Here is a 15,297-nt window from a genome sequence, read left to right as displayed (position 1 = left end):
GGTACATTGTGATGCCAACACTTTTGCACTTTTACTCAAGTACATTTTGAATGAAGGGCTTTTACTTGTAACAGAGTATTTCTACATTGCAAAACATGTGATGTTCAATTCAATCTTTATTTCAGACTCAGGGTCCATACAACAAAACAGGATGACAAACACACAGTAAAAGCAATAAAATAGTAAAAAGAAAATAAAACACTGTGTGTACTTCTTCCATCGCTGTACGTTGGCACATTTCAAAACCTTATTTGAATCACCCTGTGTGTGTGTGTGTGTGTGTGTGTGTGTGTGTGTGTGTGTGTGTGTGTGTGTGTGTGTGTGTGTGTGTGTGTGTGTGTGTGTGTGTGTGTGTGTGTGTGTGTGTGTGTGTGTGTGTGTGTGTGTGTGTGTGATTCCAAATGCGAGTGCCACATCACAGCTTGCCTTTGATCCTAAATTGAAAATTAAACGAGAGAATTGATTTGGTTAATGGTTAAACTATTTTTAAAACATTGCTCCAATAGGATTGGACACACGCTACATTCCTAATGTACTCACTTTGGAGGATGAGTGCTGCGTTCATAATGTTTTAGATTGTCTCCTGAACGAGCCAAGATTTTCATCAGTTACTATATTTATGAGGATGCAAATTGGAGCCAGACCGATGCCAGATTTTTGGGTCCTAGACCACCGATTACTGATATTTGTATCTATATTTACAAACGTACGTTTGTTTTTTGTTTTTCAAAAATAGAAAATTCTAAAGTTTAGTCTAGTAATTTTTTGAAAACTTTAGAAAATGTGCTCCTATAAAGAAACGGCCAAATTAGGGACTACTTTGAAAAAGTAATTGCTGATACCGATGTCATAAAGAAACCAGTCAAATAATTGCCAATATATCGGCTAAAACAGTGGTTCTCATCTCAACCAGTGGTCCGGGGACCTCCAGTGGTTCTTGAGGGGGTTCCAGGTGGTCCCCAGCTAAATGATGTTGAGTTGGTAACCCTTATTAGATCTTTAACTACGGGTCCAGTTGGTTTCATGTTACGCTCTCAAGAGTTAAATTATTAATAAACATCTGCATTACTTTATTAAAGAATTGTTATTTTGATCTATTTATCTCTCCTATGGCACCAACATCAGTACGGCATGGAGTTGTGGACAAAATCTCATCCAACGACATGCAACAAAATATTCTAAGTCTTGGGTCTCAGAGTCTGAATCGCATCAAACGGTGGTTCCGTGGCTCAAATGCCGAATAAATAATGGACCTTGATATGAAAAGGTTTGAAAACCACTGGACTAAACGGATTAGGTTTGTGGCTCTGATGAAAATTCTAACCAAGATGTGCAGATCTTGTCTTGAATGTGTCCTCTCTCTGTCCTTCTCCCTTACAGTAAGCCTGTACAACTGCTCCATGGGCAGAGAGGACTGCAGCCTGTGCAAGAACACCGACGGCAGATACCAGTGTGTGTGGTGCGCCCGGCGCAGGGCGTGCGTTTACGGGAAGCTGTGCGCCTCTGATCAGCACGCGGGCGAGGACCCCAACAACACGGAGTGCCCGGACCCCCAAATCACCGATGTGAGTATAGCTGTGGTTGGACAAAGCACTCAACCGACACTACTTGAGTTAAAAGTATCAATACTCCTGGTCAAATATTGACAAGTGAAAGTTGCTCAGACAAATTGGTAAAGTACTGGAGTGCTTGCTTTTTGAAATACTTGTGTATTCAAAAGTACAAATACTTGTGTATTCAAAAGTACAAATTTCAAAGTTCATTATCTTTATGCATTGCATTTATTTATTGAAATGCTTTGCATTTTTTTGCATTGCATTTTCTTGCATTGCATTTGTATGCATCTTTGTGCAATGCATTGCTGATTAAAATGTTTACATTTTCCCCCAAAGTTCAAAGTTATAGTGAAAACAGCACATATGCAAGCTCCCACAATGTGTTGTGATGTGACATGTTCATGGATGTAGACTTGTATTCATGGATTTTTTTTGTTCCTGTCGCATTCCTAAGCCAATAATTTGATGACCAGCAGACCGGTAGGCAGTGGTTCCGGTAGGAGAGACAAAGGAGACTCTTTGTGTCTCCTACCGGAACCGCTGCCGGTCATCAAATTATTGGCTTAGGAATGCGACAAAAACTATCCCTTTAAGTGGTTAAAAGTGCAACATTTGTCTTTGAAATGTACAGTAGTGTAGTGAAAGTCATGTTCATACAAAATTTTAAATTGTCTCTATATTATACATACTGTATATCATACTGTATGTCCCAAACTGTTAAAAACAGCAAAAGTCCACCACTGGTGAGTAGCCGTGATGGGGTCAGCTCCCATTGACCTGTGACCTGAAGAGCACACATGTACTGTATGGATGTGTAATTAGCCGTGTAGGGGTATTGACCCAGCTGATTGGGTTATTGGTCGGAATGGTTTATTGATTGGCTTTCATTCTATTCTCATTGCTGACAAAGGAGGGGTGTGTGTGTGTGTGTGTGGGGGGGGCTGATTGATGGTGGCTCATCGTCATGACATCCACCATCAATTGTTCCTCATGTGTCAATAGTACTCTGCACAGACACACACATGCACACTATAGCAGAGATTCACAGCCTGCGGGCTGTAAGGGTACTACAGGTGGGCTCCCAAATAATTGGCAATATAACACAATTGTATGATCAGATAATAGATGAAGAAGCACTGCTTGGGTCCTTAAATATGCCACGCTGAGAACAGTTGCTCTTTGGAGTTTAATTTCAGGACAAGACTTTTAAGTTCCTTTTAGACATCACAGTGGAAAAAACAAGGCGGTGTACTTAAAGAAGGTCCAAGGCCAAGTTCAGTTCAAGTAGAAAATCCTTTATTAATTAGTCCATAGCAATTAAGGCAATAATAAAAAAACGCAACAAAAACTTCAAAAATGTGCTTTCATTGTGATACTGATGAATAGGAACTTAATGTATACCATGCAGAAAATACAGTACAGAAAATATTTTGTACCAGGGACCCTCCATTCAAGATTTGTGCTGTTCAAATGTTTCCAAAATATTACACATTTTTCAAAAACGCGTCGCATCACAGCACGTTGTGAGCTTGTAGATCGGCTACTTTCAAATAGCTGATGTATATAGGGTTAAAATTGTTAAACAGATGTTGATGCTGTATTAAGTAATTTCAATGGGGATCCCCCTGGAACCTCCTAAAGGACCCCCAGAGCCCACTTTGAGAACCACATTTTTCTTCTTGCAGATCATCCCACGGTACGGCCCCATGAAGGGAGGCATCTCCATCACTATCCGCGGCACCAACCTGGGCATCCAGAAGGAAGACATTAAGAGCATCAAGGTGGTGGGAGAGCCCTGCAAGCACCTGACTGACAAGTACTCTGTCTCCACCAGGTGATTATGCACACACACACACACACACACACACACACACACACACACACACACACACACACACACACACACACACACACACGTATGTATTACTATACCTTATAGGGCGGTGACTTTATGCCGTTTTCTGTCATTTTGTGCCATGTTTTACCCTAACCCACCCTAAAGCCAAAGCCATTTGTAAGCTCACAACGTGTCGCACGCTGCATCACGTGGTGAGCGTGCGCGCGCACACACACACACACGCACGCACGCACGCACGCACGCACGCACGCACGCACGCACGCACGCACGCACGCACGCACGCACGCACGCACGCACGCACGCACGCACGCACGCACGCGCGCGCGCGCGCACACACACACACACGTTCTCTCTCTGTCTCTCTATCTCATTAACTTTCTTTCACAGTCTTTCTTTGAGATCCAGTGCTGCGTTTGCCTTGAAATGGCTGGGTCCAGATATTAGCTGATTATGCCCAGCCTATTGATCAAACGGGTCCTTCAAGAAACGAGACCGTTCTCTTAAAGTGGTATTGTAGTCGAATCAGTTTCTCAAATAGTAGATTCTCATCTCGCCGGGGTACTGTGAAGTCTGTAGCCATCGTTCACCACTGACATTATTCCATTACATGAAATGTCTTTTTTCCCCCTTATATATCAACCAATCGACACTATTCTAATAGATTTTTTAAATAATTGATTACTCTGATTAACCACTTAACCGTCGATTATACTTCGTTTTACAATGGTGGCGTACAGAAATAGTGAAAATATACGATCTGCCATTTGCGCTATTAAAAGCAATCGAAGCAAGCCATATCGCCAGCCCAGCATGAAGCAAGGGACACATTTGTCTTCCCCTTTAACCTGTCACAGGCCACATGGTGTACAACTCTGTGGTGAATGAATGAATGAATGATTGAATGAACGATAGAGCAGGGTGCCAGTGCTCTGGTTCAAGCCGATGACAGCCCTACATGAGGCACATTCAGAAGTATACAACTCACCATGAATGGAACAGCAGTAGATCAGCTCTAAGAAGATATGTGGGCTCACACAACAAGATAATCGGTTTGATTTTGGGTCGGAAACAACACTCCAGAGTATCGGTGGTGTGTTCCGTACCTCAGCATAGATCGGGAGCGAGGGTCGGGCATGATTATCCTCTAGTGTGAGATAGATCCAATCTTAAGCCTCCCGTGCAGACAATTTTCAAACGTGTTTGATATTCATCTGGATCGCTACTGTCTGAGTGGAATGACGCGACCGAGAGAAAGACAGTCTACTAGGAGACAGACGTGCAGTGAATGAGTAGACTTTTGGCTTGGAAGCAACGACGACGCAGCGTACAGAAGAATGCTCACTTCTGGTCAGGCGAAGGAGGAGCCAGGCCCCGAGGCAACCCACGGTGCCTGGAGCCTCCTAGTGTCGCCAACACCGGCTGCAACATCTCACCAGCCACCCTAAGCCCCCAAGAGACAGCGGGGGCAGTAGCATGCCACTTGGACACAGGCCGGCGTCTGATCAGCCTCGGTCGGGTCGCCTGGAGGAGGGTGTCTGTTGCAAGACCCGAAACACCCTGTGACTCCAGGAAAGAACACCGATGATGTGTCCAAGTTTGTGCATCAGTTGATGTTTTATTAACTACAACTGCTACTATTAACTATATTGTTCACCATTGTCATCATTATAGTTGTGGTGTGGTTGGAAGCATTTTTAAAGCTATATCTTTAGTTATAGTGCTTGGTGTGGATGGCCCATAAAGCTGTGGTTTTACAAGAGTTATTAAGCTAAGTGCAAAATTGCTAAATGCAATGATCTTGAGTGCACAAGCACATGTGCCATTTTACAGCATATAAATTAGGGCTGTAAAAAGAAAAGAACACATTAACACATGCGATTAATTTGAAATATTTAGCACATTTATAAGAAATGACATAATTAAGATTATGATGTCAGCTGTGCATTGTCCTATGACTCTTCTTCTTTCCGAAGGGAAAAGTCTCGCTCAAACAACACGCACGCGGATGCGCCCACGCCCACGCATACGCGCGCACGCACACACACACACGCGCGCACACGCACACGCACACGCACACGCACACGCACACACACACAGTTGCCCCTGTGGAGCAGCCCTCTCACAGTGCTGGGTCTCTGCTCTCATTACTCAACTCGTTTGCTCCACTTGAAACTAGTTTCTGGGTCTTAGTCACGGTGTGTCAACCTGCTGAACATGACACACAAGTGCACACAGAGCCTCCGCCAATGGTTTTGATTGAGAAATATGAGACGGTGTTCATCTGGACAGAAGGGCTTGCAATGCAATCTCTTCCCTAGAGAAGCTTTTGGCTTTGACTTTTGTTCAGAAGAAGGTCCAGAAAACAGGACAACAACTGCTGTTTGGAAATATGTCGCATTTGAGGACGAATTATACAGGGAAAGGATAGCAGCAAGCAATACACAGTACACACCAGTACCAAACAAGGCTGCTAACATTTGCGCGTGTGTGTGTGTGTGTGTGTGTGTGTGTGTGTGTGTGTGTGTGTGTGTGTGTGTGTGTGTGTGTGTGTGTGTGTGTGTGTGTGTGTGTGTGTGTGTGTGTGTGTGGGGGGGACTGGCTAAAAGAAGGGCAAGACAAATAATGAATATTGTTCTGTGTCTGCCATTATTAGCTGTCACTTTATATGGAAGACGCTGTCACTTACAGTATAGACATAACTTTATGGTAGTCTGCTTGTGTCTAACGTATACAGACAACTGATCATGATCTCGCATTGCATTTGTTTTTACTGTGATATATTTGGATTTTGACATGATTTACGTCTTGAACTAAAAATCCAAATAAAGACATTAAAATGTGTGATTTCTCGTCCCCTCTCTGTCCAGTGTGGTGTGTGAGATCAGCCCTCTGAGACCCCAGCAGAGGCAACACTGGGGCCAGGTGGAGGTGGAGGTGGAGGGGGGGAAGAAGGGAACCTCTTCTCTCTACTTCACATACAGGGTAAACATACACACACACACACACACACACACACACACACACACACACACACACACACACACGCACACACGCATACATGCACACACAATTTACAATTACAATTTAGGCATTTTGCAGGCGCTCTTAACCAGAGCGACTTACAATAATAAACAAGGTAAACGCATACATCAAATGCAGAGAGACAGTGTATTCACCTGTTTCCTAGGCTGTGTGTTTTCCACTTCCTGTCGATTTGATCCAATGAAATCCAATGAAACTGGTCAGATGACCAATGATATCCAATGAAATCGACAGGAAGTGGAAAACACACAGCCTAGGAAACAGGTGAATAGTGCCTCACTAAACTTGGATCACAGGTGAACCCAATAACCTAGCATCAGTCTAAACAATATATACTATCAAAAGACAAATAATGGACTGCAAATCTGCATGCATCTGCATATAAACCATAGAAAAATATGGGGTTTACTTTTCTCTCCCTGACCTGCAAGTATACCCATGATTTTTCACTAAATTACGGGATCCCCCAAGTCAGCCCTTCCGTCACTAATAATAATACAGCCCTTCAATACATGGATGGAATAGAAAATCAGGACACATATGATGCATACAGTGCAATATGTGTTGTACACACATCTACATTAACTACATGAAACCTAGTGTCCCAATTCTGGGGCAAACACTCAGCCAAAATAGCAGATCTACAAGCTCACAACGGGTCGCAAACGCGACCCAGTATAGGGCCTAACACAGACCCCTGGGGTACTCTCGGTCAATGTGGTACACAGGGTTTAAGTGGTTAACTATATATACACAGCAACCCACACACACACACAATCTCACCTCAACTTGGAATGTTTGTCCCAACAAAAATAATGACTGCATCCCGAAACTTTCCGCTGATTTGGTCGTTTCATGTTTTCGATTATATTCCCCATTTATTCCGTTATTTATTTATTCATTTATTTGTATTCACCATTTGTTCAGTTATTTATTTGTTTATTTATTTACGTGGCCCATTTATTCAAGCAGAAGGCCTCCTCCCTTATCAGCGCAGCGCCAAGGGGCATAGCATTTAAGTTGAATGTCCAAACACAATACCCTAATGCCAGCTGGTAAATTAGGTGCTAAAACGCTGTCATATTACAATGGGTAATGTCCCTGTTTCACACTTAATACGTTAACAGGTTACATTGTAGCTACTTAACCGGCTTTTCATATCTCCGGCGGCGTTCAAGCTCCGCTCACTGGGGAGGCGGTGCGAAAGCCTTAACTGTTGGCTCAGCAAACTGAGAGGCAGATGTGGTGCGTGAGTGTGAGAGTGTACGTGTGTCTTTGCTGTGTGTGTGTGTGTGTGTATGTGTGTGTGTGTGTGTGTGTGTGTGTGTGCGTGCATGTCTTCAAGATAGAGACGGCAAGAGATGAAGTGAGGTGAAAGAAAGTCTGTATATCGTCTCTGTCGGGTGGAAACCTCATATGTCCAGAACTGTTACTTTTCAGGGTTCAAATTCAAAAATAGCAAAAGTTTCAGATCTACAAGCTCTAAAAACGCAGCGCGAGCTTGCGTATCTGCTACTTTTGTAGTACAAAGACCTTTGGGGAACCCCAGTCAACAAATTATATAGGGCAGCAATGTAGGCCGGGTATTGCAAACTGGGCCCCCAAATAATTGGCAAAACACTACGATTGTAATGATAATATAACATTATTAAAACAAATTTAGTAAAAAAAGATTCATGGTATTTTTTCTTTAAAACCTGGAAAACAATTTGTTTGTTTTTTTGTTGGGAACCACTGATAATAGGGTTTATAAAGTGTTTATAAATGTCTTCATTATGTTATTAAAAACTCTGGACCCCTATTCACCCCTCCCACCGTGCAGGACCCCATCCCCATGACTGTGGAGCCTACCCGGGGCCTCAAGGCCGGCGGCATGCTCCTCACCATCCGCGGCAAGCACCTGGACACCGGAACCAAGGGCGACATCAGGGTCACCATCGGAGATGTGGAGTGCACCGTGTAAGGATATTCTACACTTGAATATTGAATATAACTTGAATAATTGTCATTCTTGAGCCGTAGACGCCGCAGACAATTCACGCACTTCAGGTGGTAAGTTCTATACTTGTTATTCAGGCATGGTGCTGCTATGCAAAGTGCACCGACTCCGAAGGCCATGATTTTTATTTTGTGTTTTCTTTGGCTCCTGGAATGAAAATGAAATTGACCCTCAACTCTTTGGTTTCAGAAGTGGAAATCTTTTTCTCCCCTACTCCCATTATTTCCTTGCAGTGGTAGATGACTGTTATATCTGTCTAAACCCTGTCCTCGGTGACATTTTAGGCTCAGGTAACGAGGTAGCGACGCCGCAAAGCAAGGATTTAACAAGCTGTCACGGCGCCGCCATGTCGGCGGCTTCCGTCGCACGGCTTCCGTCAAACGGCGACCTTATGCAACCCCCCCTCCGCGCCTGCTCGCTACTGCTGAGCAGTGCTGGAAGAAGATGTTCAATGATATATATTTTTTTACTTAACTCATTCACTGACAGGAATTAATTAATTCATTCATTCATCCGTCTCCGGTCCCCTTGCCAGCGAAAACTGTGTTTTTTCTGTACCTTTGAAAAATCATGGAATATTCTCTGTGACCGCCGTCCTCACGGAGATCGGCTCATTAAACGCACGGGGGTCCGCTAGTATAGGAAAAAAATATTGTCCGGTCGCGATCCTCCATTCCAGAGCTGTGGCCGTTTGAATGTGACTTGTATTTTTTAAAACAGCAGAAAAACAACAGAAAGCCAAGAAAATTGCTCACTTTTGTGAATCCTTAACATGAAAGGTTCCTTAATTTCTGGGTGTACTCTTCTTCGGTGGTGCTTGGATCATTCACAGGCTGCGGAGCCTGTGAATGATCCAAGCATGCTCCCCCCCCCCTCGTCAGAGTCGTCAGAGTCGGGGGGCCATGTTAATTTTTCTGCTTTTTACAGATTATGAAAGTACAGAATGTAAGCATTCAAATGATGTGTCGGAAATTGTAAAATATTTGAAGACGATATGGTCATTTGAAGTTTGTTCAGTCAGAATATATTTATATATATATATATAAATATATTTATCTCCAGTATGATCGATCCCCTGATCGTTGCTAATCACGGGGGGTTTTGCTGTGCTTCCACGAAAAATAAATAAAAATGTCATCGTGACCCCCGTTTGATTGTTATAGGCCGTTGAAAATAGCATGTCTCGTCAAAAATACATAGTAAAACACAGGCGAGATACAGGCGATTTCCCAAATACGTTAACCAGGAAGTGAATGGAGCAGTAACTTATCAAGTGATCGCCTGGTTCTGTGTACATCTGGGGATGAAATGGTCACTCATGTGTTAGTGAAGAGCGTCATCTAGTGGAAACACCAAAAAACACAAAAAGTCGTAAAAGTCGTCCTTGGCAGTCTGGGCCTTTTGGAAAGAAAGGTTAACAATGTTTCCACCCGACAGAAACTATATCCTTTGTCTGTCTGTGCAGGGAGCATTTTGGAACGGACATCACCTGCAGGACAGGAGAGTACCGGGTGGAGAAGGTGCCCTCCGACCTCCTCACGGTCACGGTGAAGTACGGGAAGAACACCACGACCTCCATTCCCGACGCTTTCCGCTTCTTGGAGAACCCTGTTGTGCTCGATCACTCCCCTAAAAGCAGCTTTGACTGGTAAGATAACACGCTCAGTGACACGCTAAGCCATTTTCAGTGTTGCCAACTTGCCATGTATGCCTATTATACACAGCTCAAAAAACAAGGATTTCGGTTATGCATTCAAATAAATATTGGTATTGTGTGTTGCAGTTTTTTTGGGGGGGGGGCTTGTTTCTAAAGTGTAGAACTTATTTGGGCTTGCTTCCTACATGTAGTTTAAACCCGTGGTTCTCAAACATTTTCATGTCAAGGAAGGACCCCTAAATGAATATGAATTTGTCCATGGATCCCCCCATCTAAAAATATAACTTTTTTTCAAGATTATTTTGAAAATAGCTGATCTACAAGCGACCTCACAACGCTGCAATAGCCACTGCATATAGGTTTTCAGGCACTCATATGGCCCATAGTCGCTTCTATTGGGTTTGTTTTCATAGACACGGTTGCTTATTTCTCTCGTAAAATCGGCCAACACTGGTCAACACTTGGGTTGAATGAGTTGATATTCTGTCAAGCTGGTCTTTGCCATTGTTGTGACGTTCTATACAGTAGGTCTGATAGGACACAACAATGGACATATTATGTCCATTATGATAACTTATAAGGGCCTGATTCATACTGCATTCATACATTTTAATGTTTGATAGGATATTGTCTGTGCCAGTCCTTCATAGTGCACAGGCTTTGATTTTGATATTAAGAAATTAGGAAATGGCTATTTCAGTATTTTCTGTGCACGGCGCCCTGGCATGGTCTTTGTGAGGAAAGTATTGGAGGCAGACTGGTCAAGGTGAAGTGTTTACATGTTTGTATGAATGAAAGTTTTTTCGCATTTTGGTTATGTCTGAGCACAAGCTCCAATGATGTTTTTCATGAACCATTAGTTGAGAGAGTTCAGCCCATCTTTCAGCCCAAGACGCTATTTAGGACAGAAAATGATTCATTCTGTGTAAAAGCTTCAAGTGGATAAAGATGGAAGATGGACAAAATCCACTCAAAACAAAAACATACGAGCTAATGGCTGCAGATGGAGAATTCTTTCTTTGATGATAATGGACAACATCCTCTCAAAACTCCGAAATACGGTAGCTCCAAATTGATGGAGATGGCATGTGACGTATGAACTTACTCACAACTAATCTGTTGTGCCCTTTTATGTTGATGTGCTATTGAAATTTTGCTTTTAGTCTTGCTTTCAAGTACTTTTAAACGCCACTATTTATTTCTCCATGTTTAACATGTAAGGCAGAATTGGGCAGAAAACATGAAGCAGTTGCAGCTTTACAACATGGCGGCTGGACAGCTACCTTCACACCAAAAAAAAGTAATGCACTAATAAATGTTTACTTTGGAATCTGGAATGGGGCCTCAAGAAAGCTCCCTATGGGGACGGATTTGGCCCGCGGGCCGCCAGTTGAATATCACTGCTCTACTTGGTGGCACCACAGTGTCACACAAAGGTATCCAAAATAGCAGATCTACAAGCTTTTTCGTAGCTTTTTTGTGGTTTTGTAGCTTTGTAGCTGCAGTTGAAGCCAGCTCAACATGGATTGTAATTAAGCTTTGTAGATTTTGGAGCAGCTACAAACGTCAGGTTTAGTATCTTTGCATCCTCATGTCTCTGGCTTCCATTGAAAATTAATGGTAGACTGTATTTTTATATCTGCCAGTGTGAACACAGTATAAAATAGTCTGTGTTCACCAAGACATAATATTGTTTTCTTCCTGAGCGCAGCATACACTGGCCCTCATTTATCAACGCGGTGCAGCCCAAATAATGGGCGTACGGCGAGATCACCGCACCTTTCGGCATTTATCAATATATCCTGACGTGGGCTTCATCCTACCGTAAGCTGAAATCTCACGTCTGGTCGAGACCAGTTGTTGACGTTGGCTGCGCCCGTTTATTCCATTCTAGACCTGCGGAGCAGCATTGTCTGACTGTCTGACAGGCATCTGGACACATAATCCACTCCTAAATGTATATCTACACTAATAAATAATCCCTGTGAAAATATAACATTTTATAAATTAATTTATACAAACTGCTTTAACAGTCATTCAGTTGCATTGGCTATGTTAAAATAGCAGATCTAAGCTCAAAAACGGGTCGCATCGCCACTCGTTGTGAGCTTGTAGATCTGCTATTTTCAAAATATACAGCGCTTCTGCGAGCGCATTTTCGGGACTCCCGACGATCTTTTCATGGACAGTGAGGTGTACAAACTTACAGTAGCATGTCCTATGTTAGGGAGTTATGTCATAGAGAGTTATGAAGACTACAACCTTGCTGGGTTAACATATAAACCCGACGCTCCAATCTCTTATTAACGTGGCGGAATCACTGCCGCCCGTCCGAGTCTCACGGGGAATATCCTACATGACTGCTTGTGCACTGCTCGGTATGGGTTAAATAAATTAATATACAAACGTATTCCATTCATGGCGATGTGATTGGTATCATAATATGTCATTCATGTAGGCTACAAGCCTACGTGACAAAGATTGTACCGCTACGGATTACATGAAAGACACAGTTGGGCGTGTGTGTGTGTGTGTGTGTGTGTGTGAGTGAGAGAGAGAGAGAGAGAGAGAGAGAGGTGAGGCGTGTGCGTGTGCGTGTGTGTGTGTGTGTGTGTGTGTGTGTGTGTGTGACTTGACAGGCAGCGAGGCGAGGCGATCGGGGGAAACTCTTTCTTATTGGCTTTTGATGTCTTTGGTCGTATTCTGATTCTTCTTCATGTCGTAAAATCGGGGCGTTTTGAGAATATTTAAGGGCGTGTTATTTAAATGACGCTCGTTTTCAGACGTGAGATTTATCAAAGCTCCGACCTGATGTACGCCAGGATTGGCTGTGTAGGATCCGTTGATAAATGTGACTTTGACGTTGGTGTACGCCGAATATATGGAAAAATATAAGCCGGTTTATACGCTGCGTTGATAAATGAGGGCCACTATGTCTTTATTTGTTTACAGCGGGAACATCTGTTTAACGCTGTGCATGATTCATGTGTGGCGTTTTTTGATCTGCTTGCCGAGAGCTGAAATAGTTTCAACTCGGGCGTTAGGAAGCATTTTTAGGCGAGCGCCTGGGGTGTTTTTTTTCCCCAGCTGGGAAGAGACGCTTTGGTGGTCACACACACACACACACACACGCCTAACTTGAGTCTAAAAGCCCGCTAGCAGCCAGTCCCAAACGCTGTACTGCTGCTGTACACCTAATCGGATCAAAAATGGTTTGAACCGTTCAACATTGCCATCCTTAGGCCTTTTTTAGTTTTCAGTAGAGGGTTTAAAAATGAAAGAGGGGGTGTATTGTATTGTTCATTGAAGGAGTCATTGTAAGCAACAGCAAAAAGCTTGAAAGTAAAATAAAATAAAGTACTATTATTTTAAAAGCTAAAAACATTTGGGCCTAACTAGCTGAGCTAAAAAGGCATCAAGGCTGGTCAGTATTTGTCACTTGATTTTATTACCATAATAAACATTGTCATAAATACTATATGCTTCCAGTCGCTAGTTTAAAGTTGACACTGTGGCTTTAACACAAAACATAGCAGCATGAAAGCTATCTGCCATCCTTAAACATTGAGCCCCAACCATTTGAAACCAACAAGAGCTTGTACATAACTATATTGCATCCATTGGAAGTCAGGTTCTCTTTGACATTTCCTGTAAAGTCCGGTTTCCACCGGCTAGCGGTGATATACCGTAGGTTTCTAAGTGATTAAACTTGCTCAGAGAGAAGCCAGACAGAAGTGCCCAAAATCCAGGATGAATACTTATTGTGGAAGAAATGAGGAAAGTAATGAATGTCTACAGCTGTCCTCAACCTTGATGCACGTCTTTCATTAGAGGAAACTTTTGTTCATTAGAAAACAAAGTCGGTTCTGAGTAGCCGGAATATTTTAGAAACGCACACTCCTGATTGGCTAAAGAAAGTGGGAACCCAGTCGCATGGCGAAATGATCAAGCTTCCAGGCTAGAAAAGCAGACAACTTTGAAATTAGCCGCTTGTAGGCCAAGCTAATTTGTTTTCATCTCCCGTGGAAACTCGCTCAGGTGCAATTTAAAAGCGACGTTTGTAATCCCTCAATTTTAACTACGTGTCTGCCTCTGTTTGTTGCTGTGTCTATGCCTGCGCATATATGCATATATATTTGTTTGCCTGTAATCTGTGTCAGATATGTCTGCTGGGTGCGATTTGTAAAAAGAAAAGGAGAGAAGCGGGATGGGATGTTTTTAAAAGACCATTTAGAAATTCTCAAGGGGGAAGTAAATGAATCACCCAAAGGCATGGATTGAAAGGTGGGGTGCGGGGGATGGGTGGGGATGGGATGGGTGTGGGCCGATATACAAGCCCACAACATGTCGCATTGCAACACGTTGTGGGCTTTTAGATCGGTTATTTTCAAATCGTCGATGTACAGTATAAGGTTAAAGTGGTTAAATAGATTTTGATGCTATATTTACTAATTTAGCTGGGGACCCCTCTCAAGGAGCCCTGGGGGTCCACTGTCATAGACGGTATGGATATGTTGCTGGTCCTCACTTTTCATGGGACTATTTTATGGTAAAGGGGTTGGGTTTAGGCTCAAGTTTTATAACATGTTTCAAACATTTTCGAAAACCGTAGATCTACAAGCTCACAACGAATCGCAGCGTGACACAGTGTGAGCTTATAAATCAGCTATTTTCAGCTAGCCAAAGTATAACGTAGGGCTTAAGTGGTTAAAGAGTATAGAGAACCGAAGCTGACATCACTGCCGCTAGAGGCCGCTATGTTATTTTTTCCATTGTAAATACCATTGGGTCTCAATAGCATCATGGCATATAGTATAAGAACTGTGTTCCAAAAATAGACAAATGAGCTCGGTGATTTTACTCATATGGATATGAAGCATCAATTGATGGTGAAAAATAAAAAATAAAATAAAAACATTTTCTCCAAACACAGACGTTATCAAATGTAACTCAATATCATAAACGACACAGAGTCACATACCTGACAGCATCGGCGGGCTGATTTGTTTATTTTCTGAACACAGTTCTCACTGTATTCGCGATTCTAAGATGACCCATGTGGTATTTTCAAAAGAAAAAACAAAAACTTGGGGATAACGGATCGTCAGGACTTCGATACTCTGGATTTCAATGGAAGGTTTTCACAAGTGTAGTAATGCAGCGTGTGCGTGTGTTTCTAGATACA

General features: G+C 42.8%; 1 protein-coding gene across 1 annotated transcript in view; it reads left to right on the top strand.

The window, feature by feature from the left end:
- Nucleotides 1-15,297, top strand: part of plxnb2b (plexin b2b) — a 224,437-nt gene that overhangs the window by 151,104 nt on the left and 58,036 nt on the right. Inside the window, exons 17-21 of the mRNA XM_080437931.1 lie at nt 1,381-1,565; nt 3,242-3,390; nt 6,282-6,396; nt 8,279-8,415; nt 9,921-10,103. Of these exons, the coding sequence (XP_080294057.1) occupies nt 1,381-1,565; nt 3,242-3,390; nt 6,282-6,396; nt 8,279-8,415; nt 9,921-10,103 (769 nt within the window). The remainder of the gene's footprint in view (nt 1-1,380; nt 1,566-3,241; nt 3,391-6,281; nt 6,397-8,278; nt 8,416-9,920; nt 10,104-15,297) is intronic.

Source organism: Gymnoscopelus braueri (genome assembly GCF_963280865.1).
Source record: "Gymnoscopelus braueri genome assembly, chromosome: 9".
NCBI classification, from domain to species: Eukaryota; Metazoa; Chordata; class Actinopteri; order Myctophiformes; family Myctophidae; genus Gymnoscopelus; species Gymnoscopelus braueri.
The sequence above is the reverse complement of the archived record's forward strand: the minus strand, read 5'-3'. Positions and strand labels throughout refer to the sequence as shown.